The 20288-nt window shown below is 42.7% G+C and overlaps 1 protein-coding gene across 1 annotated transcript; it reads right to left on the reverse strand.

Moving 5' to 3' along the window:
* Nucleotides 1–7: 7 nt before the first annotated feature.
* On the reverse strand, nt 8–19115 carry MELTF (melanotransferrin). Its single transcript, XM_075098905.1, has 15 exons — nt 18975–19115; nt 16264–16418; nt 12382–12481; nt 10712–10894; nt 10205–10361; nt 9257–9324; nt 8316–8503; nt 7952–8132; nt 6860–7011; nt 6363–6459; nt 5311–5505; nt 3535–3691; nt 2533–2600; nt 2241–2428; nt 8–1419 (listed from the first exon to the last, which is right to left on the reverse strand). Exons 1-15 carry the CDS (start codon nt 19018–19020, stop codon nt 1141–1143), a joined length of 2214 nt encoding a protein of 737 aa, XP_074955006.1. The 5' UTR covers nt 19021–19115; the 3' UTR covers nt 8–1140.
* Between the last annotated feature and the right edge of the window lie 1173 nt (nt 19116–20288).

The following is a 20288-nucleotide window of genomic DNA, read 5'->3' on the forward strand; positions in this document are numbered from 1 at the left end:
GTCTGGATAATTTGTAATTACTTCTCATGTTTATTTATTAGTTTTCATTTATTTACATCATTATTATAATCTAGTTTTACCAGGGTTTTTAAAATTATGTTGAATGTCTTTTCATTGCAGCATCATGAGGTGGTAGGTGTAGTCAGGAGGACGCTGCCTGCAGCAGCACAGCAACGTTTGTTGTTATTGCAGCTACAGATAATAAAAACTGAAAGCTACTAGCCAGTAGGTACAGAAACAGTTAATCAGAAGTGAACTACTCGGTTTCACTAACAGCAAATACAAGTTTTATGCACAGGCACTCAGCTAACCCCAGGTAGGACAACAGCCACAAGTTCCTTGATGGAGATAGCATGAAATTAAAGATCGCAGGGCAGATGACATCTCTCTCAAGCAGAGAGCACTGGTTGTGGAAAGTTGACAAGCTCAATGGATGCACACATTTGGCTTCATTCTTTCCTCTGCCAGCAGGTAGTCCCTCCAAGTCTCTCTGGCCGCCTTTTTTGTCCAGTGACCTTGAGATTCCCCCTACTGTCTTCTGCTGGAAGGTGGAGGACCTTGCCCGTGGCAGAAGCTGTATTCTGGACTGCAAGTCATCTCTCTGTCCACAGCCTGTCCATCCTCTGTGCACTTACCTCTTCTGGCAGCAGAGCTCGGGGGATCTGTTGCCCCCAGCAATGGTAGGATGGGATAAGCAGGGAGGTAGGAATCTGAGTGTAACCAGCCAGGAGACCAGAGAGGATTCACTAGACGAGATTTTTGATACTGCCTTCCAAGGTGCAGAAATTCTTCTACAGGTCAGAAACCCAGTATCCATCTAACAGCATCTGGGAATCCTCCAGCCCAGGGTGGTTCAACATCAGCAACGATGGCAAAGGTGCTCCAGTTTTGGTCTGATCTTGTAAACCATGCTGACACTGTATTGCTGGCTTCTGCCCAAAATTCCACCCCATCCACCTGGCCAGCGGCAGCTTCCAGGCCCACCCCACTCCCCTGACAAGCAGGTGCTGTTAGCACTTGCCCTGAAAAGAGGCAGGAAGAGGCATCCAAATGTTAGCACGACACGTAATCCATACAGCAGCCTATCTGAAGAAGGGGTGGTAGGCCAGAGGTGGCCTGGAAGTTGCCATTTGAGCCATGCTAGTCCAAGGCTCGTATCTGACATAAAATAAGAAGGGGAATGACAGTAGTCATGAGTAGGTGTTGTCTTATCCTACTACCTGCCCCAGAGCACTGTGGTGTTTGCATCCCTTCAAGGGAATCAATATATTCACTCCCCAGCCATTCTACATAGGTCCGCCTCTCTCCTACTGGCACAATCTCAACAGCAGAATCCTTGAAGATCAAGTTTTTTCCTTGAAAAGTTGAAGAATCAAACATTTTGAATCCATTTCCATTGCTGCTGTTTCCAAAGTAGACCTGAAAACAATGAAAAATTTTCAGTATTTTGCAAGATTAAGTGCCACATTCCTCTCATACAACACAAAAGATGATAGGAATTGTTTTGTAGATGAAAAGTTCATACACAACTGCAGAACCTCTATTATGCGTTTGGTTTTATATGCTCCAGTAGATTAGATACAGAATTCTGTCATTGGCAATTACAATAACAGCATTTGTGATTTTGTTTTTTTTAGTTTCTATCTGGAGAGTGCTGTATTTTTTAAAAAAATCTTCTGTCTAAATATTGTTGTGTAATACAGGGTTTGGCTGCACAGGAGTTACAGAAGTGACTGAAGACTAGCATGGAGATACCCAGCACTGCTTTTAAACTAGTTAACTTCAGTACTGACAGGAACCTAGCTGTGTCAGCCAGGCATGGCCTGCCTAGATGGTTTACCATATACGTGGCTGCAGCATAAATATACCCAGCAGTGTTCGGTTGCATTCCTAGGAAAATTCCAGGATGGAAAAGTGTTAGCATGTACTCTATTTGTTGTAGACTTTGAAGTCATGCCATTTGGGAAAACAGTTTAAGCTCCAGCAAAATTACTACTGAAACAAGTGGCTGCGCTAAAAGTTGAAACCTCTTGCGCACCAGGGTGGTTTCACTGGGAGAATTACACGGGTTGTATTTTACTTTCTCCGTCCCACTCCAAAACAGGGCTTTGCACAGTGCACACTCTGCCAGTCCCATGATGCAGGGGACATAACATGGCAGTATGGCCCTCTTGCCTTTATCCTTGGCCTGCGTTAGACCATATATAACTCCCCCATAGCAAAAAATGGATTATTAATACCTGGGCTTCATCCAGTAGTCCATAGAGAGCAAAAATGCTGGTATCTGGGTGAACCATAATGGCCTGAGCTGGCACCTGAGCCAGGTGACACTCAGCAAACTGGGTGACTTCAGCCCGGGCACCATTTGGACACAGTAACTGGAAATCACTGGACTTCAACTTTTGGGCCCAACTCTCAGTATTCTTGCCTGAAAAAAAGAAACTGGTCATTGTCACTCTTTGAATGCTTTAGAGCAAAAAGACTCTAGAAAAATTACTGTATTATAATAAAGAGAGATGTAACACTAAGTACCATCTGTGTTCTCAAACACTGTCGAGTGCTTCACAAAGGCCACATCCCCAGCGTCTTGTGCCAGGCACCTTTAGGAAATGAGAGATAAAAATTCAATTTGAAGCATCTTTATGTGAACCACATCTTTCTTCTAATAACTGACAGGTTTAGAATTCAATTTTTCTTACATATATTCCTACAAACAAATGCACTGGACCCTAAGGTAATAAGCAAAAACAGAGAAATGGAGCATCTTGAAAGGCGAGAAAACCAACATCTTTGCAAAGTATTAAAAATATTCCAAATTAAGACTTTTAAGAGAGAAATACAGCAGAAAATTTTGATTAAAAGCAGATTAAAAACAGAAAAGGCCAATACTAGATGAGCAAAGAAGAAATATTACGTGATACTCAATGTAGTACTGCCCAGCTGCTAAGTTGCTTTCACTCCTTTTTAAATCATGCGCAAAGTATATATCATTAAGACTTTTTTTAAATAACAAAATTTGAGTGCATAACCCAAGAGTTTATCAGATTCTGAATATGTGCTTGTGTGCACAGTCACACATATCCTTTTTTTTCCTCTTTTCTTTCCAAGTTAGAGTGACCTTGGCACTGGCACAGACACTGCTTTTACAGCCCTGCACACTGGAGATACCTAGCTAATCTAACCACAGTTTCTAATATTGTTCCAAAACTAAGTTCAGTTTCCTCTAATTTTCTGAAGCAGAAGCAGCCCAGCATGCCAAGGGCACCCTAAAATCTCCTCCTCTCCTACGAGAGACACATCCCTACACCTTGCAGAAGATTGTGACCCTCCATTTTTCACCCAAATCTAGTGTAGTGAATTATGACATACCTGTATTGCTGAAGACATCTGGGGACACATGTCCTGCTACGTTCACAGCACATACTATCTAATTGTACCAACAATAGCCCCTTTTTGCCAACTGGAATGGAAAATAGTTCCTCCTTGCAGTTTGACAAGCTGACAGACTAAATAACAACCATATGTATTAATTACCTGAAGGCTCCACTGTAGCTGTAATAACGTTCTTGGCTACCTGCACTGCATTTATTGTTTCCACTATTGTCTCCAATACATAGTTCACAGAGTTTTGATGGGTAATTGTCTTGCTTAGCTGAAGGCACGCAGCTGGCAGAGAAAAACTCACTCACAGCTGGGGAAAGAAAGACAAACCAATATGATGAGTGAAAAGCATGAGCTCTTCAAAAGAAAGGTAGTTACACTGTCATGAAGTTATAACCAATGCAGGTTTCAGTAGAACACTTGGAACATGAGTTACAGCTGCCTTACTGGAATTCACAAACTACAACTTTTAAAATATTTTCAAAGCACTATTTAGCTGATTATGTTATGAAACCAAAGAGCTTTCTGGCAGAAAGGAAACAGGCAAGCAAAATTTGCATCTGGAGACCTATGGTCATAGATCCTTTGCTTGTTGTGCTACATTGCTCCATTGCTAAATACAGTTTGAAAATAAATGCAATAAAATTCAGGATAGGGATACATCATTTACTGCAATGATATCTCAGAGCTGGAAGTACTACCTAGAGGGGATACATCTGTACAGACAATGTTGAGTTTCTGTGACTATCCTATTATTGACCTCTGACTTGGGTCAATATCCTTAAGCAAAAGCTGCGACAGCCAGGTGTGAAAGCAGGATTTTTAAGACCATATGATAAGCTTAAAGTTGATTAAATACACAAAGCAATGGACTCTTCAAATGCATCTCTGAAAATTGCAACAAACTTTGGCAGTTTGATACACCGGAGCCCAGGGCTGCCATTGACAGGCTGGAGAAACATGCTGACAGGAACCTCAAAGTTCAACAAAGACAAATGCAGAATCCTGCTTTTAGGATGGTGTAGGACCATGAAAGGCTTGGGGCTGAAAGACTGAAAACCAGCTCTGTAAAAAAAGGACCTGGGGATCCTGGTGGACAACAAGTTGACCAAGAGTCCGCTGTGTGCTTTTGTGCCAAGGAAGGCTAATGGCATACTGGGTTGTGTTCGTGGAGCAGTCAGGGGAAGCGATGATTCTCCTCTGACATCTATGCCAAGTTTTGAGCTCCCAGAGTTAGAAAGACATTGCCATTCCAGAGCAAATATGGTGGAAAGAGAGTAGGATGCTCAGAGGGCTGGAGCACATGACTCAGGACTTACCAGGCTGAGAACCAGGTTTGGTTGGCCTGGAGATAAGACAGCTAACAGTGTATTGCTGTTTTCATTTACACAGTGGGTTTTTCAAGAAGACAGAGCCAGAGCCTTCTCAGAGATGCAGAACAAGAGATGCAGAAAAGAAGCAACAGACCAAACTTACAAAAAGGAAAATTCTGATTAGACACAAGAAAAAAATTCTTTATACCAAGGACAGTCAAACACTGGGACAGGGGTTCACGGAGGTTGTGTGTGAATCTCCATCCTAGGAGTTACTGAAAACCTGCCTGGGCATCGCCCTGGGCAATCTGATTTAACTGGATCTGCTTTGAGCACTTGGTTGGACTAGATGACCTTCCAACCTAAATCAGCCAATGATTTTGTGACAAAGGAAGGGAATACTTTTGTGTTAGATGTAACATTCTCAGTATGACCCCTCCCTTAGCCAACTCTGGTGGCAAACCTAACATTTCAAATTGTTACATTAAAAACACAACACCCCTTCACAAACAGATAAGCTTAATATAGAGTTACAAAGTATCAAAATTACTTCCCTAATCAACATTTATAACTAGATTGTTACTGCATTTTTTGATAGGTAGTACTGTTGCCTTACCTTGAGGAATATTACAGTCTCTGGCCTTAATAATGCCCCTCTTAATTAGTATACCAATGGGGATATTCCACCCAGCGTTTCTCCCGAACCCTGTGTGGCAGGACTTCTTCCCTTTCAGGTCACTGATGGTGAATGCATTGGACAGATTTCGCTTCACTAACACCACAGCATAGTATGCATTGCTGGTGTCATCAGCTTGCAGAAAAAAAACAAAACAGATTACAGCTTCCTTTAAGCATACCCACTGCTTAATGACCATCTACAGATCCATGACATTTATCTGGTGCCAACTTCAATTGCACCGACAATCAGCTAGCCAGGAGGTATGCATGTACGTGTAATTACTCTTCACTTCTACTACTTCACAATGTTGCATTCCCTTATAGCCTGTATACTGGTACTGCTATGCACTTGGACTGAATAATCTAGAGACAAACATGAAAATATTCTTGTTGACACCAGCTCTTATAAATACATCCCTCTGAAAAACATCATTTGGGTCGTTACCGATTTAGCAAAACTGCTTTAGAAGTTATTTTTATATGAAAACCTCAAACCGGTATTAAAAATTTCCATGAGTTTTGCAGCACATTGAAATCCTGCCCTAGTGACACAGTGGACACAAGCTCTCTTTTCATCAGTGACTCTGATGCAGCCACATTGACAGGAAGAATTTGTTTCTAACTAGAATCTACTGTGTAATTTCTGTATTTTTGCTTCTGTTAAAAATATTGTGATTTTGCAAATACTAATTTTTTCCATTGTAAATATTTTTTTTTCAGAATTGAAAAGACAAATAAAGAGGTACAAGACTCAAAACTGCCAAGGACTCAACCTGGTTCTGCAGCAGGACAGATAAAAGTTGCCACAAACTCACTGTAGAAACCCATCCCACACTTGTTTCCTCCTCTGTCCGTGATGAGGGGATAATAATTCTCATTTCCTTTAAAAACAGCTTTCCAGCAGAACTAGGGAACAGAGGCTTTGCTTTTAGAGGTTTTCAAACCACTTGGAAAAACAAGGTCTATATTTATGTTTCCTGACCTTCTTACCAGAGTAACTTTCTCCAGCAGCTGGTACAAGGCCATATGTCTTCCCAGCTGTGTAAATATCAGCTCCACCCAGAACTACAGCATCACTTTCCTTTTTCTGAAAAATAAAATAAAATTTAGGATTTCTGTGAAAAAACAGCATATACCTTCCCTGCTACAATGACAACACCTCTAGCATCACACCTGTTGCATCTCAAAGGGCAAGTCTGACAGCAAAAGAGCATAGACCGCTAAAAAAAATACCCCCAAACCTGCGTAAAGCATCATCAGTGAAATGGGGGCAGGAGATTTCACACATACAGAGCTTGACCTAGATGGGCAACCATGCCCCCATCACAACTGAAGATCATCGGTGTTCCTGTCCATACCATGTGAGCTACAGATCACCTTCTTGAAACCCAGCGTCCCTGCTGGTCACCACGTATCTCTGATCCTACCTACCGAGCAAAGAGCAGCTTGTGTTAATACGGTTTATGGCACAAGCTGTAGCAGCCTACCTGGATCAGCTCCATGCACTGTTCCTTTGTCTCGGCTGAAACACACTGAATTGCTGGTTTCAAATTCTTTTTGTTAAAGGCAATGGCCATTTCACCACATTTCCAAATCTCCTCAGTGGATACAACACACCAGTTCAGGCTTTCTGGCAATGCTGCACAAAATTGGAAAGCAAATACTACAGTTCACTTGCTTTGTAATAGACAAGGAGGGATACACACTGCCCACTGTCACATACGTACCATACACGTTACTAAAAATGTTTACTTCTGTGTTTCTCCCCAGCTCAGACTTACACCTGATCAGGAACCAAAGAACTCTCCAAGATGTGGACATTGGTATGTCCACACTGCAAACCTCCCCATAGCAAAGGAACAAAAACTCCTGCAATTGCTGAGCATTAAGCACAGCCATCACGCGTTGGTTGAGTGCTGCAAAAACTACCCTGAACACAGGCTTCCTCGTACCTGACAGTCACTGGGCAACGCCCAGAAGAGTCCAGGAGGTAGGGAGCTTTGCCACAGCACCCAGCACCTCTGGGAGGCTCAGCTGCCACGATTATTAAGCTTCTTAGGGCAGGGATTCTTACAGCCTGTGTTTCTGACTTTGCCAGAATGCACATCAAGTGATTTCTACATTGTTTCGATAGTATAAAAGACCCTAACACTTCAATAAAGAGCAACCAGGGGTTTCTTCAGCTTCTGGAGGAAATTCTCTGCTAGGAACCCTTCATCCATTCTTATAGACTACCCAAGGATTTACACAGCAACACATTACTATTTCCCCTTGTTAGCAGGTAAGAAATGGAGTACCAGGTATCAGTAGCAGTTTACCAGATTAGTGTGTCTCATATACCAGAAAGGGTAGAAAATGCCTGCACCTTATAACACAAAGTGGGCCAATTTGCACAGGAAAGTATTCTGCAATGTGATAGTGTTTCTAGGCCAAAAAGTGACCTTTCTCCATGCTCAAAGATTAGAGGCATCTTTCCATAACCCTCCAAGAGTCAGAAGAAAATAGAGCAGAATAAGGGCAGTCTCTGTTATCAGCTATCTTTGTTCTTGGTTATGAATAGGAATCTAAAGACAACTTACTGTTGGGGTTGCAGCTCAGAGCTTGCATGGCATGAAGATACTCATCCCCCAGCCATGCCTGGTAATTCTGAGCTGTGATTGCCACGAGCGCTGTGGTGGAGTCTCTGAACAGAAGGTTCTGGGCACCGTAGGCTGTGGAGTCAAACATCTGAAACTTGGTGTCTAGCCCATTAAATCTTTGCTGTAATGTTGAAGAAAGAAAAAAGCACCTGTCACATATCCCTCTTCCTGGATTGTGTGACATCGCACACCCCTCCAAACCCTGCAGAGCTGAAGGTGCCCAGATATCCTGTCTTCAGTTCAGCTACGTGGGTGGGAGAACCCCTCTAAAATGCAACGCGCTGATGAAAAAACGGTGTCCTACTTGTCCCTTGTTCAGGAGCTGGAAGACAACTGTCCCATCTGTGTCAGGCCGCACAACCACAGCACGAGCTGGGATTCGGGCCAGGTGGCAGGTTCTCCACTCTGTCACATCAGCTGTGTTGCCATCACGGCACAAAAGCTGGAAGTCCTGGGAAAGAAGCTGCTGGGCCCACGAAGAAAGACTTCTTCCTGAAATCAGACAGAACATGCTTATGGAACAGACATCAGGTGGGGCTGATGTTTCCAGCTCCACAGCTGCTCTAAGCATCACACGCGGAGCAGAACACACACCTCTTCCTGAGCATCTTGGAACTATTCCTGCCTGCACAGCCTATCCCATGCATCTATGTGGTCCTTTAGTGTTGTAACTCTGACAAGACAATAAACAGCATTAACACTTGTGAGACTGCACTGAACTGTACTGGGGTCCGCAGCAGTACCAAGAACATCCCTAAGTCCAGGATCACATGCAACTTCTTTGGTTTTTTTGTCCCTGTAAATGATGGTCAGACAGGCCCAGTATGTTAAAGTAACGCTATGCTCAAGGTAGATTTCACAAAGTGCCAGATAAGGCAGGCCACATCTTTTTAACTTCTGCTAGTCTCTGCTGAAATCCCTGGGTAGGCAGAGCAATGTAACAGTCCAGGTCAGCATAAAACTAAGAGTTTAGTGCTGTTTGAGCTCTCTTTCCAGAAGAAGCTAAAGATTCCACCTCGAATCTTTAATGAAACTACCAAGCATTTTAAAAAAAAAAAAAAGATCACGTGGACTCGTCTATCTCCTGGTGCATACATCTGCGGGTACATCTGTTTTTACCATTAGAGCTTTTTTTTGCTAATTCCTCAATTCAAAATATATCAAACATTTGACATTATACTGTCATTACAGACACTGTACTTCAGACCTTGCAGCCGCTATTCAACAAGGTTCTGGATTACTCACCATCTGTATTTTCAGGCACTGTGGTGTGCTTCACAAAAGCGACTTCTCCAGCACCTTCAGCCAAACACCTAACAAACACAAAACCAACCACACAGATGCATTACGAAGCACAGCTCCCATGCACTGGACGCTGCCGGCTGACAGCCAGAGGGCTGTAAGCTACGTTCCATCACCACAGGGACTGACCTATTTCCTTGTGCTGAGGGTTTTCCTCGAGGCAGAGACTAGTGGCTGTTAGAGCATGAAGTGATCTACCACTGTCATTTGGTAAAGATGGAAAACATGCTCAGTGCCACCTGGGACAAACACAATGACCTTTGTCTAGAAGAGTTCTCTAAGGCAGTCACACAATCCTTTGGGGAACACGCAGGGAGGCGCACGTGTTTCACATGAGCAAATTCTGCCCTTGCTTGGTCAATGCTATTACTGAGGGAGTGGGAGCTGCAACACAGCACACAGGCGGGAAGGAGGAAAATAAGGGAAAGATTGCGGTGCAAATATGGAGGGCAGAGCAAGTTGATAATTCAGTGCAACTGAGGTGGGATGACTGAAATAGCTGAGTAGGGTGGCAGCTCAGCTCTCAGACTCCAAGGGTCACCAGGCTTTACTGGGAGAGATACAGCCTGCTGGAACAGAGTGTCTTGTGTCAACAGCTGCTGGACAAAGCAAACAGCAATGGGACTTCCCTGCCCCGCGTAAGTGCTAAATATCCACTTGGTTTTATTACTCAGCTATTAATATCTGAAACAGTGGGTTTATAATTACTTTTGTTCAGTCTCTATGTTCAAAGCACGGTTGCCCTAACACAATGGCAGATATTCTAACAAGATCAGCAAGAAGCTCTAACAAGAAGTTCTCTGGCTTCAATTTCCTGTCAGTGAGGCCTGGACACGGTGACTATGGATAGAGCATAGCGATAGAAGAAAATGACAGAGCCGTGATTTTTACCTGAAAGCCCCACTGTAGTCATAGTATTGCTCTTGGGAATTTCGTTCGCATTTGTTCTGCCCAGCCGAATCCCCTTTGCAGAGCTGACAGAGCGATTTGGGGTAGTTTACACCATTTGCTCCAGGAACACAGCTTGCATTGAAATAACCACTTACAGCTAAATGTGGAATTAGAATGAGAAATTTTTAGCAATGAATAAACAAGATCCTACAATCTCATTTTAACACCTCTACACAGTACATCTCTAAAACCATTTACAAGGCATAAGTCACTTTGTTCTTAAGATGGTTTCCAAGTTTAAAAAACAAAACCAAAAAAAACCCAAAACACCAACAGAAAACCACCCTGCAGTCTTCATCAAACCTACATTAGGTCTATTCCATCTTACAAGGAGCAACAAAGCCAAGGAACAGCAGCTAGAAGCACACATTTCTGTCCACACACAGGGTCCCAAGACCGTACAGAAAGGCACTGCTGAAGAACAGATCCTTCCCCTGTAACTCTTACCTTTCGGAAGGTCACATCCCACCGCTGCCAGACGCCCACTGTCAATTAGATAACCCACTGGCACATCCCAGCCTGCAGTTCTGTTGATGCCTGTGTGACATGAACTAACACCCTTCAGGCTGTTGATGGTGATGTTGGAGCTCTTCCTTACCACAGCCACGGCATAATAGGAAGTTCCAATCTCTGCAGCATAGGAAAAAGAGAAGCAGGCAATGTAGCCTCGCGCTACAGTGCAATACACTGATCTGTGGCCTGTGCGGCTCCCCTACCCACAGGCAAGTCACTGTTCACATCCTTGCTGAGAACCTGCTGACTGTGAGTGAATGTCTTCCATTATCTTTTCAGTGTGAAAAGTCTTGGGTTAAAGGCCACAGGCAACCTGTTCTACCTTTGAAGGTCACCCTGTTTTGAAAGAGAGGTGGCATGAAAGACATCCAGAGGTTCCTTCCAAGACAACGCCTTCCATGATTCTAAATATGTTTGGACTGAATTGAAACCAGTATAATTAATAGTAAAAAAAAAATTATTCCCCAGTTGTCTATGAATTTGATCTTAATTTTGACACAAGATAGCAAGTTGATGTCACTGTAGCATTGCAGCTGATTTCATTCTCTGTGTTTTACAGTTTGATATAACAGTCAAGAGTTTAGGGTCTGAAGTGACCATAAGGTCATTCAATCTGACTTTATTTAGATCAGAAACAGTTGAATTCCGTTCACTTTTCTCTATTTTGAGCTCATAACCTGACTAATGGAGACAGCCAGCCCCTCGATCACAAGGCCCATTTGGTTTTGAGAAACTGAAGTACAGTTCCCTCACCAGGGTCACGATGGGTTTAGCAGTGGTGGTGGGGTACAGGTGATCCAAGTCCTTGTGGACTGAGCCCAACAGGCACTTCTGAGGATGCCTTGGCCAGATCACACTAAGACCCAGCTGCAAACCAAATCCAGCTCCATCTCCCAACAGAGTGGTGGGACACCACTGATTTCAGTCTGCTTCCAGAGCTGTTCCTTCCCTTGGGTCTCTGAAAGTCATGGGGGACATCTTCCAGCTCTGACCTACACAAACACGTTGATACTGGGCCCTTAATCAGGATGACAATTCACCACTGAATTGTTGTCTCCACCTTGAAAAGGACTCAAAGCTTAAGGGCACCCAGATAAGAAGCAGGTAATCTTTTGCACTATTAAAAATAAAATCTAATTATTCTAATTTATGGGATTGAGAAATAAACCTAATAACAATTAATGCTTTGCAATTCATTAATTTATCTGCAAAGTACTGAACAGAGAAGACAGTAAGCAGTGAAACAAAAAAAACCACCAAAAAAACCCAAAACCACACACTAAAACACCACCACAAAAAAAAAAAACAAAACCAAAACAAAACCAAAAACCAACCCAAACAACAGTACCAAAACACAGAACAACCCAACAAACCTATTACAGCTATTTTGACATAACTGTTCCAGGAAAGACTCTGCCACAGCCCTGCATCTCCTGTTTCCCCAACACATTCTGTTATGGGCAGGAACATCCAAGAGGGAAGCTGACCATTACCTACTGTTCAGAGTCTTCAAGGCGAGGACCCCAAAATAAAATTGAAACAGTAAAAATGCATGAGAAAGAGCTCATATTAAGTAATTGAAAAGCCATTTAGTTAGAATATACCTTGATCATATACTTCCCCAACCACAGGTTTCAGACCATGCTCCTTTCCAGCCTGGTAAATCAAACGGCCATCCAGTGTCACTGCATCTGCCAAATCATCCTGTGCAGAGACAAGGGCAGAATACAGTTTGAAGCTTAATTATCAGTATTTCTCAACAGCCAGAAGCAGAGTACCTGTGAATTCAAGAGAAGAGGCCCCTTAACCTGCATTAGTGAATTTTTTTTTCTCCAAAAAGTTCTTTTAAGAGCACTCAAATTTCAGAAGAACAATTACCAAGGGGGATTTTAGAACTTCAGAACAGCCTTCCTTCAGAAAAAATGCAGAAACCAGCCCTGGAACATGATGGCCTCGCCAGCCTTCATAGTCCAAAGGATCCTGCAGTTCTGTGATGAATGTTAAGGCCCATCGATTTGGAGTTTCATTCATCTCTACAGCTAGTGCTCCTAAGCTTGAAGATTTAAGTAAATATATTTTTGAGGTCATATGCAGGTAATTTGAAGTAACGTCTCTGGGGCTGCAAAATCTGAATGCCAAAGTGTACTCAAAAGCAACCTTAAAGCATGCTGGTTTGTACCTCAGCAGACAAACAGCCACACATTTTGGGGGGGGGGGGGGGGGGGGGGGAAGCAGACGGCAGTGAATTTCAGAGCAGGAGGAAGGCATTTAGAAAGTGTCCAATACACTTTCTGTGTATTGTGGGGGAATACAAATCCAGAGCATCCACTGCTGGGAAGGTGTCCAACAATACTCAATCTTTTCAGCTGACTATAACCCCAAGCTGGCTGGAATTCTGCTACAGAGGCAGGACTGCTCCAGATAGCACAGGACAGGACCCCCCACAGCAGCAAGGACTAGACAACTGCTGTACACACCTCTGGCCAGCCAGACCTGGCTCTCACTGTGTACTGAATCTAGTGGGCACCAGAAGAGGGCATCTCGCACAGAGACGAGACACTGCTGAGAAAATAATCAGCTGCTTGACATTTTGCATTTCTAAGCTGATTCCAAGTTTCTTATCAGTTTGCTTAACCTCTGGTTCAGCACTGGAGGGGCTAAACTAGTTTACCCATCCCTTGGCACTTTGCTGAGCATTGGTTAGGGTAGGGCTAGGCCTATACTGCCTAGTATATCACAGTCATTTCCCACAGGCTGAGCTACATAAAAAGCCTGAAAATTTTTTAAGGGATCACGTGAAAGCATCACTAATACATTGATGTTCATACCTAAATCAGGTTCGAAGTTGCCATGTAATTTGAAATATTTTACTTATTTGGCTCAAAGGAGAAAAAAGGTTATATTTATTAATTAGCTGAAAAAATAGATGTCCTAACAGTTGCTTCTCATGAATGACTGCTGAACAAAGCTCCAAGGGAACCTGGTGAGGAGTTGGGGTTGGGAGATATTTGCATCTTGAAGAACAGACCAAATCATACTGGAATAACCAGATCTGATACTCCACTGGTGAGAGTCGGAGCACAGGACGACAGTTTAGCAATCAAATATGGCGTGTTGTTTAGAAGGGACACCTGACAGTGACAGGAAGAGGAGGACGTGGGAGTCAGAAGGACCTTACCCTCAGGGAGAACAAAGTGAGTGTCTAGAATTGGTGGTGGACAGGAAACAGAGGAGATACTATGGGAAGGGCTGGCCACTGAAGACAAGGACTGTATTACGTGGACATATTTCCATGTGAGACAGCACTTTTCTGATGGGAAAGCTGAGCCTTTGAGCTCTGTTTAGCACAAGAGCCTCCTGTCAATGGCTTGTGTATCAATAACAAAACAAGACAGAAGAAATGCCTATTGTATTTAACATGAAGTAGTTTACAGGCTACAGACCTCTCCTTTAAATGCATGCAATCACTGCTGAGGAGTCATTCCAGCAACTGTGTGGGTATTTTACTGGTTTTTAGTAGCAAGCATTTACAAATACATTTAGCAAGAGCATGGGACTATTCCATATATGATTTTTTGGTAAGTGTGCGTGCGATGGTAATACCCTGTCAATTATTTTCAGAGGGACTTAATTTCTGTGTGTCACAACATTTGAGAATTACCTACAGAAGTGTTTAAAGACCTGCTGAAGAATAGCTCTTTGTCTGGTCATATCTGATCGCATTAAATATTGCCAGGTTCCCTAGTTTAATATTTAGACATTTCTCAAGTTTTAAAGACCTTAAAAAAAAAAAAAAAAGGGTTTTTACTTCATCCATGTGCTAACACATTCACAGGACTAAGTCCAAGTTATGTAGTGTTATAAAACTTCCTATCTCTGCCTCTTCAGCCATTGCATCCCACTCCCTTTTTGGCCTCAAAGAGCAGAGTTCAGTGCGGATGCAGACTCAGGGGTTCCACACAGTCCTACACAGAGTAGGCCAGCTTAAATATTTAGCAGATTATTTGCACAAGAAAAAAAAAAAAAAAAGGTCTTAAGGACAAAGCCTCATCTGAAGCCTTACAATGAAGATTCATTTTACCAGAAAGCTACTTACTCATGCTATCTGCCTGCAGGTTTCTGAGTTCAGCTAATCAAGCTTTATAGGAATCTGAGGTTTTAGATAGGTGCCTGCTGCTTGCAATGGCTTACAAACGCAATTCTCTGTGCACTGTGTTTCAGAAGCAGACACTCAGCAGCCCTTTTAATAACCTCCTTTGCAGAGTCTAACAGGTCCCTCTGTGGAATGCAGCAATCAGCCAAGCAGTTTTAGGAATATCTGACATGACAAAGAATTTCCTGTCTAATCCTGAGGTAAGATTCACATATGCATCAATATCTGCTAACGTTCCTCAATACTGTCTTGATTACCTCACTCAAGAACAGTATTTATCAAGAGACAATGCGGTACTTCTAGCAATCAGACAGCCCTTCTGCTTCTGTTGACAAAAATATACAAGATAGCAATTTCTGAAATTTGTTCCTTTTTTCTGGCCACACAATGACCAGCCTCCTCTCCCTTCAAACTGCTCTGCCAGGCCTCGCGTTCTGGCTCTGAACCTCTTGTCCTTGAAAGGCTGCATCTCCTCCACAAAACCCTGATTTTTGGGCATCTCTACACAGGGTACACAGAGAATATTATTTATTGACACAGCCATCCATCCTCCCCTTCCCCCACACTCTGCCAGTGAAGACAACCATAATTACCTGCCTCCACATTTCCTCCAACATCCACTTGTTGCCTCCCACCCCCTCCTAAGGAGGGAATTATTTCCATGCATCATTTTGCAAAGCCACATGTTTACAGTCTTTAAAACCTTCCCTGGATCTGTGCCCCTTTTGGAAACTGACCACACTCCGGGCAGCTGAATTAATACAGCTGGGTTTGCACGCCCTTTGCACACCCTCCTTGTTGCTTTCTCTCTCTTGTACTCTGGTATTGGGAAGTATGATTTGGCTTTACACTCATCTCATCTGTATATATAGCAATTTCCATGATGGGACCCTGAAATGTGAGTTTCATCCAGAGTTTATTGAAATACAATCTACTTATAGGCTCAGCAGCACAGCTTTACCTACTCTTTGCATCTTATAGCTCCATCCCTTCTTAAATATCTGCTAAATAAATCTGACACAATTCCCAAATCAAAGATTAGCATTTGGGAGGAAATATTTAAGACCTTTGCTGTGTTCATAATGACTGGCCATATGTGACTACCCAAGTAGATGACACAGGGCCATTCTGACACTCAGGTTCATATGTAAACCTTTATATCTTTTTTAGAAAATGCATGCTTTGATTTTTCAGAGACATGAATGCCAGGAGGCATATGGTCAGCTGCCTGGATCATCAGACACTCACCACAGAGCTGTGTACACTGCCACTGGATTATTATTAGGCACATGGGGAAATTAAATCAATGACACTGCTGTCGCTCACAACTCACCTTGATCATCTGGGTACAGTTGGCAGCTGACCCCCCCACTGTACACTCCAGGGGGGGAAGGATGCCAGCCCCACCAAAGGCCTTACTCATGTCATTACACTTGGAAAGTTCTTGCTCAGAGACAGTGCACCACCGGATACGTTCCAGGCTGAGAGCTGCAAACACAACACCGAGGGAAAATATTATAAAACACATTTGTAGCAGAGCTTACCATTTAAAGGTTCCCGAATAGCCAACCTTTCATTCCATTCTTCCTCCCAAATGAGAAAGAAATCAGGGGTCTTTCAATAGTGAGTCTTTAGAGATAGTTCTCACTTTCATTTAGATTAACAGGAATACTGAAATTTTTTGAACTGGAAACAGGATGGACTCAGATACTGAAACCCAGTGGCATTTGCTTCTGACGTAAGAAACATGGGTACGGTGGAATAGGTCAGGGCATCCAGACTATTCTTAAAACCTTGCAGAATACATCATCTTTTCTCAAGCCAAAAGTGTTTAAAACAATTATTCAAAATTATATACTACAAAACCAAAGAGACTGTCCAAAGACAACTCTGTCTCCAGCATTGCTAGTTAGTACCTGGAGTCCTGCCCAAGCCCTTTTCAGTCTGAATAAAAAAAGAGAAAAAAGTAATCTTAGGTCTCGCCACTAGGCTTATTATGAAAACTAGAAAAGTAAACTTGCCCCTTCAAAACTGTTCCATAAGAGACTGTTTCCACAGTCATGAAAAGGGGAAGGTGGTTCCATGAACGAAAAGACTCAAGTTCAGTAGTGGGGATTCCATTAGTCAGCGAAGAAAGGTGTCTTCCAGCAGGCCCAAACGCTGCCCTTCTAAGCACCAAGCTACAAACACTTTGTTGCTTTTGTGAGGATATGTCGTCATGCACCAACGATGCAGCTGTACAAAAAATGCATGTGCAAGTATTGTTTATGCTGATAAACAGGGATAGATCGTTTATGTAAGCAGGGGGCACCACACTACATTGCTTTTCTACAATTCTGATTTTTAAGCTGGACTCTGCTGTAAGTTGTCATGTGGTTTTCTAAAAACTCTAACCAGCCCTCTAGTTCCCCACCATTCACATGCTGCCGAGATACCGCATCTAACCTTGCAAGTTAAAATTACTCCACTAGTGCTCGATAGTAGCCATGCACATTTTCTGACTTAGTGGCTGAAGACTGAACATTTAAGTCGTAAAGGTTGTTTTGCACCCAATACTGAAGCAGAGGGTTTGTCTTACTGTTCCCCTGCAACTCAGAGCTGACCCTACGGCTGTCAACAAACATTAAGTCAGACTTGGAAAACTTGCAGGAAGTTTTCATGGCAGCATGTGCTAGGGGAGGGTGAAACAATTGCCCACCTCTGAGTTGCAGGAATTCTGAGAACCAAGACGATTAGAAGAAAGGCACAACAGAGTCATGGTAAAGAGGCATCTCATGGAAACTTAATGTCTACCTCATCCACCTGGGTGAAATTTTCACCATAAATTTCTCGGGGCAGGAGGAAGAATCTAGGTTTTCACTGATAAAGGGGTATGGGTTTTTCTTCTCCTAAACACAAGTAGATGGAAATTAAATTGGGGTTTCCACATCTCAGTATGTATGGCTGACTGCCATTCTTCAGCCTCAGCATTCTGGTTTTAGATATAAACACACAGGAGATAATGCATGAACTGTATGAAGAAATCATTAGCCATATACACCTGAAACATGAAACAAAGCTCATTTGGCTCCATATTTCAGCCAAAATAGTAAACCAGCATGAATCTGTTGGTTTTTTCCCCTCACCTATCTAAAAGAGGTAATTAATTTGTCCCTTTCCAAACTGCTGAACCTCATCGTTATAGGAAAGCCAGACCCTGGACAACTTCGTGCTTCCTTCCTTATAAGTTAACCTATTTGAAGTCAGCTTGAGCACAGGTAAGATCTGCCGTTAACCTCTCTTCCTACTGCCAACCAAGAACTTCTTAAAAAAGCAGGTAACTCTCAGAACCCAAGTTTATTCACAATTTTGGCCCTTCTTTATATCTGTAGATATACATAAAGCATGAAATGGCAGGAGCTGGCAACTTCCATTTGAAATAGGCTCAAGGTCCTGAACAAACATATATCAACAGCAAACATCCAGTTAACTCCTTTGCTGAAAGTAACAGTACTACACTGTGTAACATCTTATCAAATGGCTATTAATACAGCTATTAATACATTATCAAGGGTTTTTAACAGAAACAATGTAAAAAATATACTAGAATCATTTATTTTTTAAGAACTGCAGAGTGCTTCAGAAACAGCGTCTACACCTCCAGTGAAATTAAAAGCATTCACCATTAGAATTTGAGAATGACAAGAGAAAGCCAACATGTTGCACAGAGCACGATAAGTGGAATAAAGCAATTATTTCTGTTTTTACAAAATAAGTGTCATAGAACTGTTCACACCTGTGACAAACAGGCACCACTGAACCAAAAGTAGATTCAGTGCTGAGGAAATACAACATTTGACACCAATGAGTCAAGACCCGTACATGGTGTTCAATATAGCTTTTTCTACTCCTTTTCTATTTTTCCTGTTCTTTCTTTGTATTCCTTTTTCTGGCCATACAAGATTGGTTCTGAAATGGTTCTAGTTTCCCTCTGCTCTCTCACATCACATACAAGTCAACACCAAAGGCACTGTACCACAGCAAAAGTTTTTGGAGGGTACTTACCAGCATGAAAGAAGAGAAGACAGAAGACATTTCTAGAACTCTTCATGGTGAAAATGTTGGGATTTGTGCTTTTTCCAGCCTTCAGAACCCCCAAAGATCAAGGCTCTGCAAGTGTGCTCTCCCCAGCCTGCTCCTTGGTGAAAATGAGCAGCGTTCTACTGCAGGTGCACTTTGTTCAACAATTTATCTTGCTTATCTTGGCACACATCACCTTACAACTACTACTAGGAAAAAAGCCTACCTCTCTTCACACCGCCTCTATGCTTGCAAAAGAAATTCAGACTAGGACATTGCAAAATATCTGAGGCACCATTGAGGTTGTTACTGCTTTAGCACCACCTATAGACTTAGACAAACAGCTACACACCGACTCTCAGGGGTAAGGCAGGGCTGTGTAAAGAAATCATAATTTTGAGTTCTATGTATTCCCTACGTGTTGGGGCTCAGGATGCAAAAGTAGATTCAAGTTAAGCACTTCACCCGACAGAGCTGATGGTCACTTTTTCGCCACATTCTCGGCATTGTCATGAATCCCATAAAGCCATAAGAAGAAACCCAGGCTTTTAGAATAGTGAAGCCTATACACTCTACACATGGTACAGTGCATGCTTAGTGCCCATCTCCTGAAATATAATAGCAAATGCTATGAAACAGCTGTAGTAGTTTGATTTTTTTTAAGGTTTTAGTGAATGCCCAGGAAGGCTTCTTTCTCCCAGAAAGAGTAAACACTCTGCTGACAGCAGCTCTCTCAAAAGCTGCTGTGACTTTTAGACTGGCTTTCACAGAGCAACACTCATTTGTGCTGCCCTTTTCTTCATTCCTCATTAGTCAATGAGCTGCAGCTGCCTGTACACTTTGTTTAGATAAAAGCCATTTAATGCTGCTTTGCTCTGCTGACTGCCATTTCTCAGCTCAGCACCCAGCTACCAAAAAAAGAACGTCTGTGTCCTGCCACGAATCCACACACACATATCTTTGCCATCTTTTACTGAGAGCATGCCTGACAACACAGCTGATGCACCCTTAGATAGTCCATACATCCAGTAATGTTGCACAGATGCTGTCCGGAGTTAGTTACTTAGCTACTTGACTACAATTTGGCCAGGCTGCTAGTTTTAACACCTACTAGTACCTGTAAGACAACAGCTGAGTTTAAGTCAATTAATTGCTATTTCAAGTGTGGAACTTCAAAACACAGAGCATGACCCCGCCAGACCTTCTTCTTAAACAAAACCTTATGGCTGAACTCTGATTCTCGCTATCTAGACTATCTGGAATTAGTCATCCCCCTTTGTTGTCTGAAGCGCTAAAGAA

The sequence above is a fragment of the Phalacrocorax aristotelis genome, chromosome 7 (genome assembly GCF_949628215.1).
Source record: "Phalacrocorax aristotelis chromosome 7, bGulAri2.1, whole genome shotgun sequence".
In the NCBI taxonomy this organism is placed as follows: domain Eukaryota; kingdom Metazoa; phylum Chordata; class Aves; order Suliformes; family Phalacrocoracidae; genus Phalacrocorax; species Phalacrocorax aristotelis.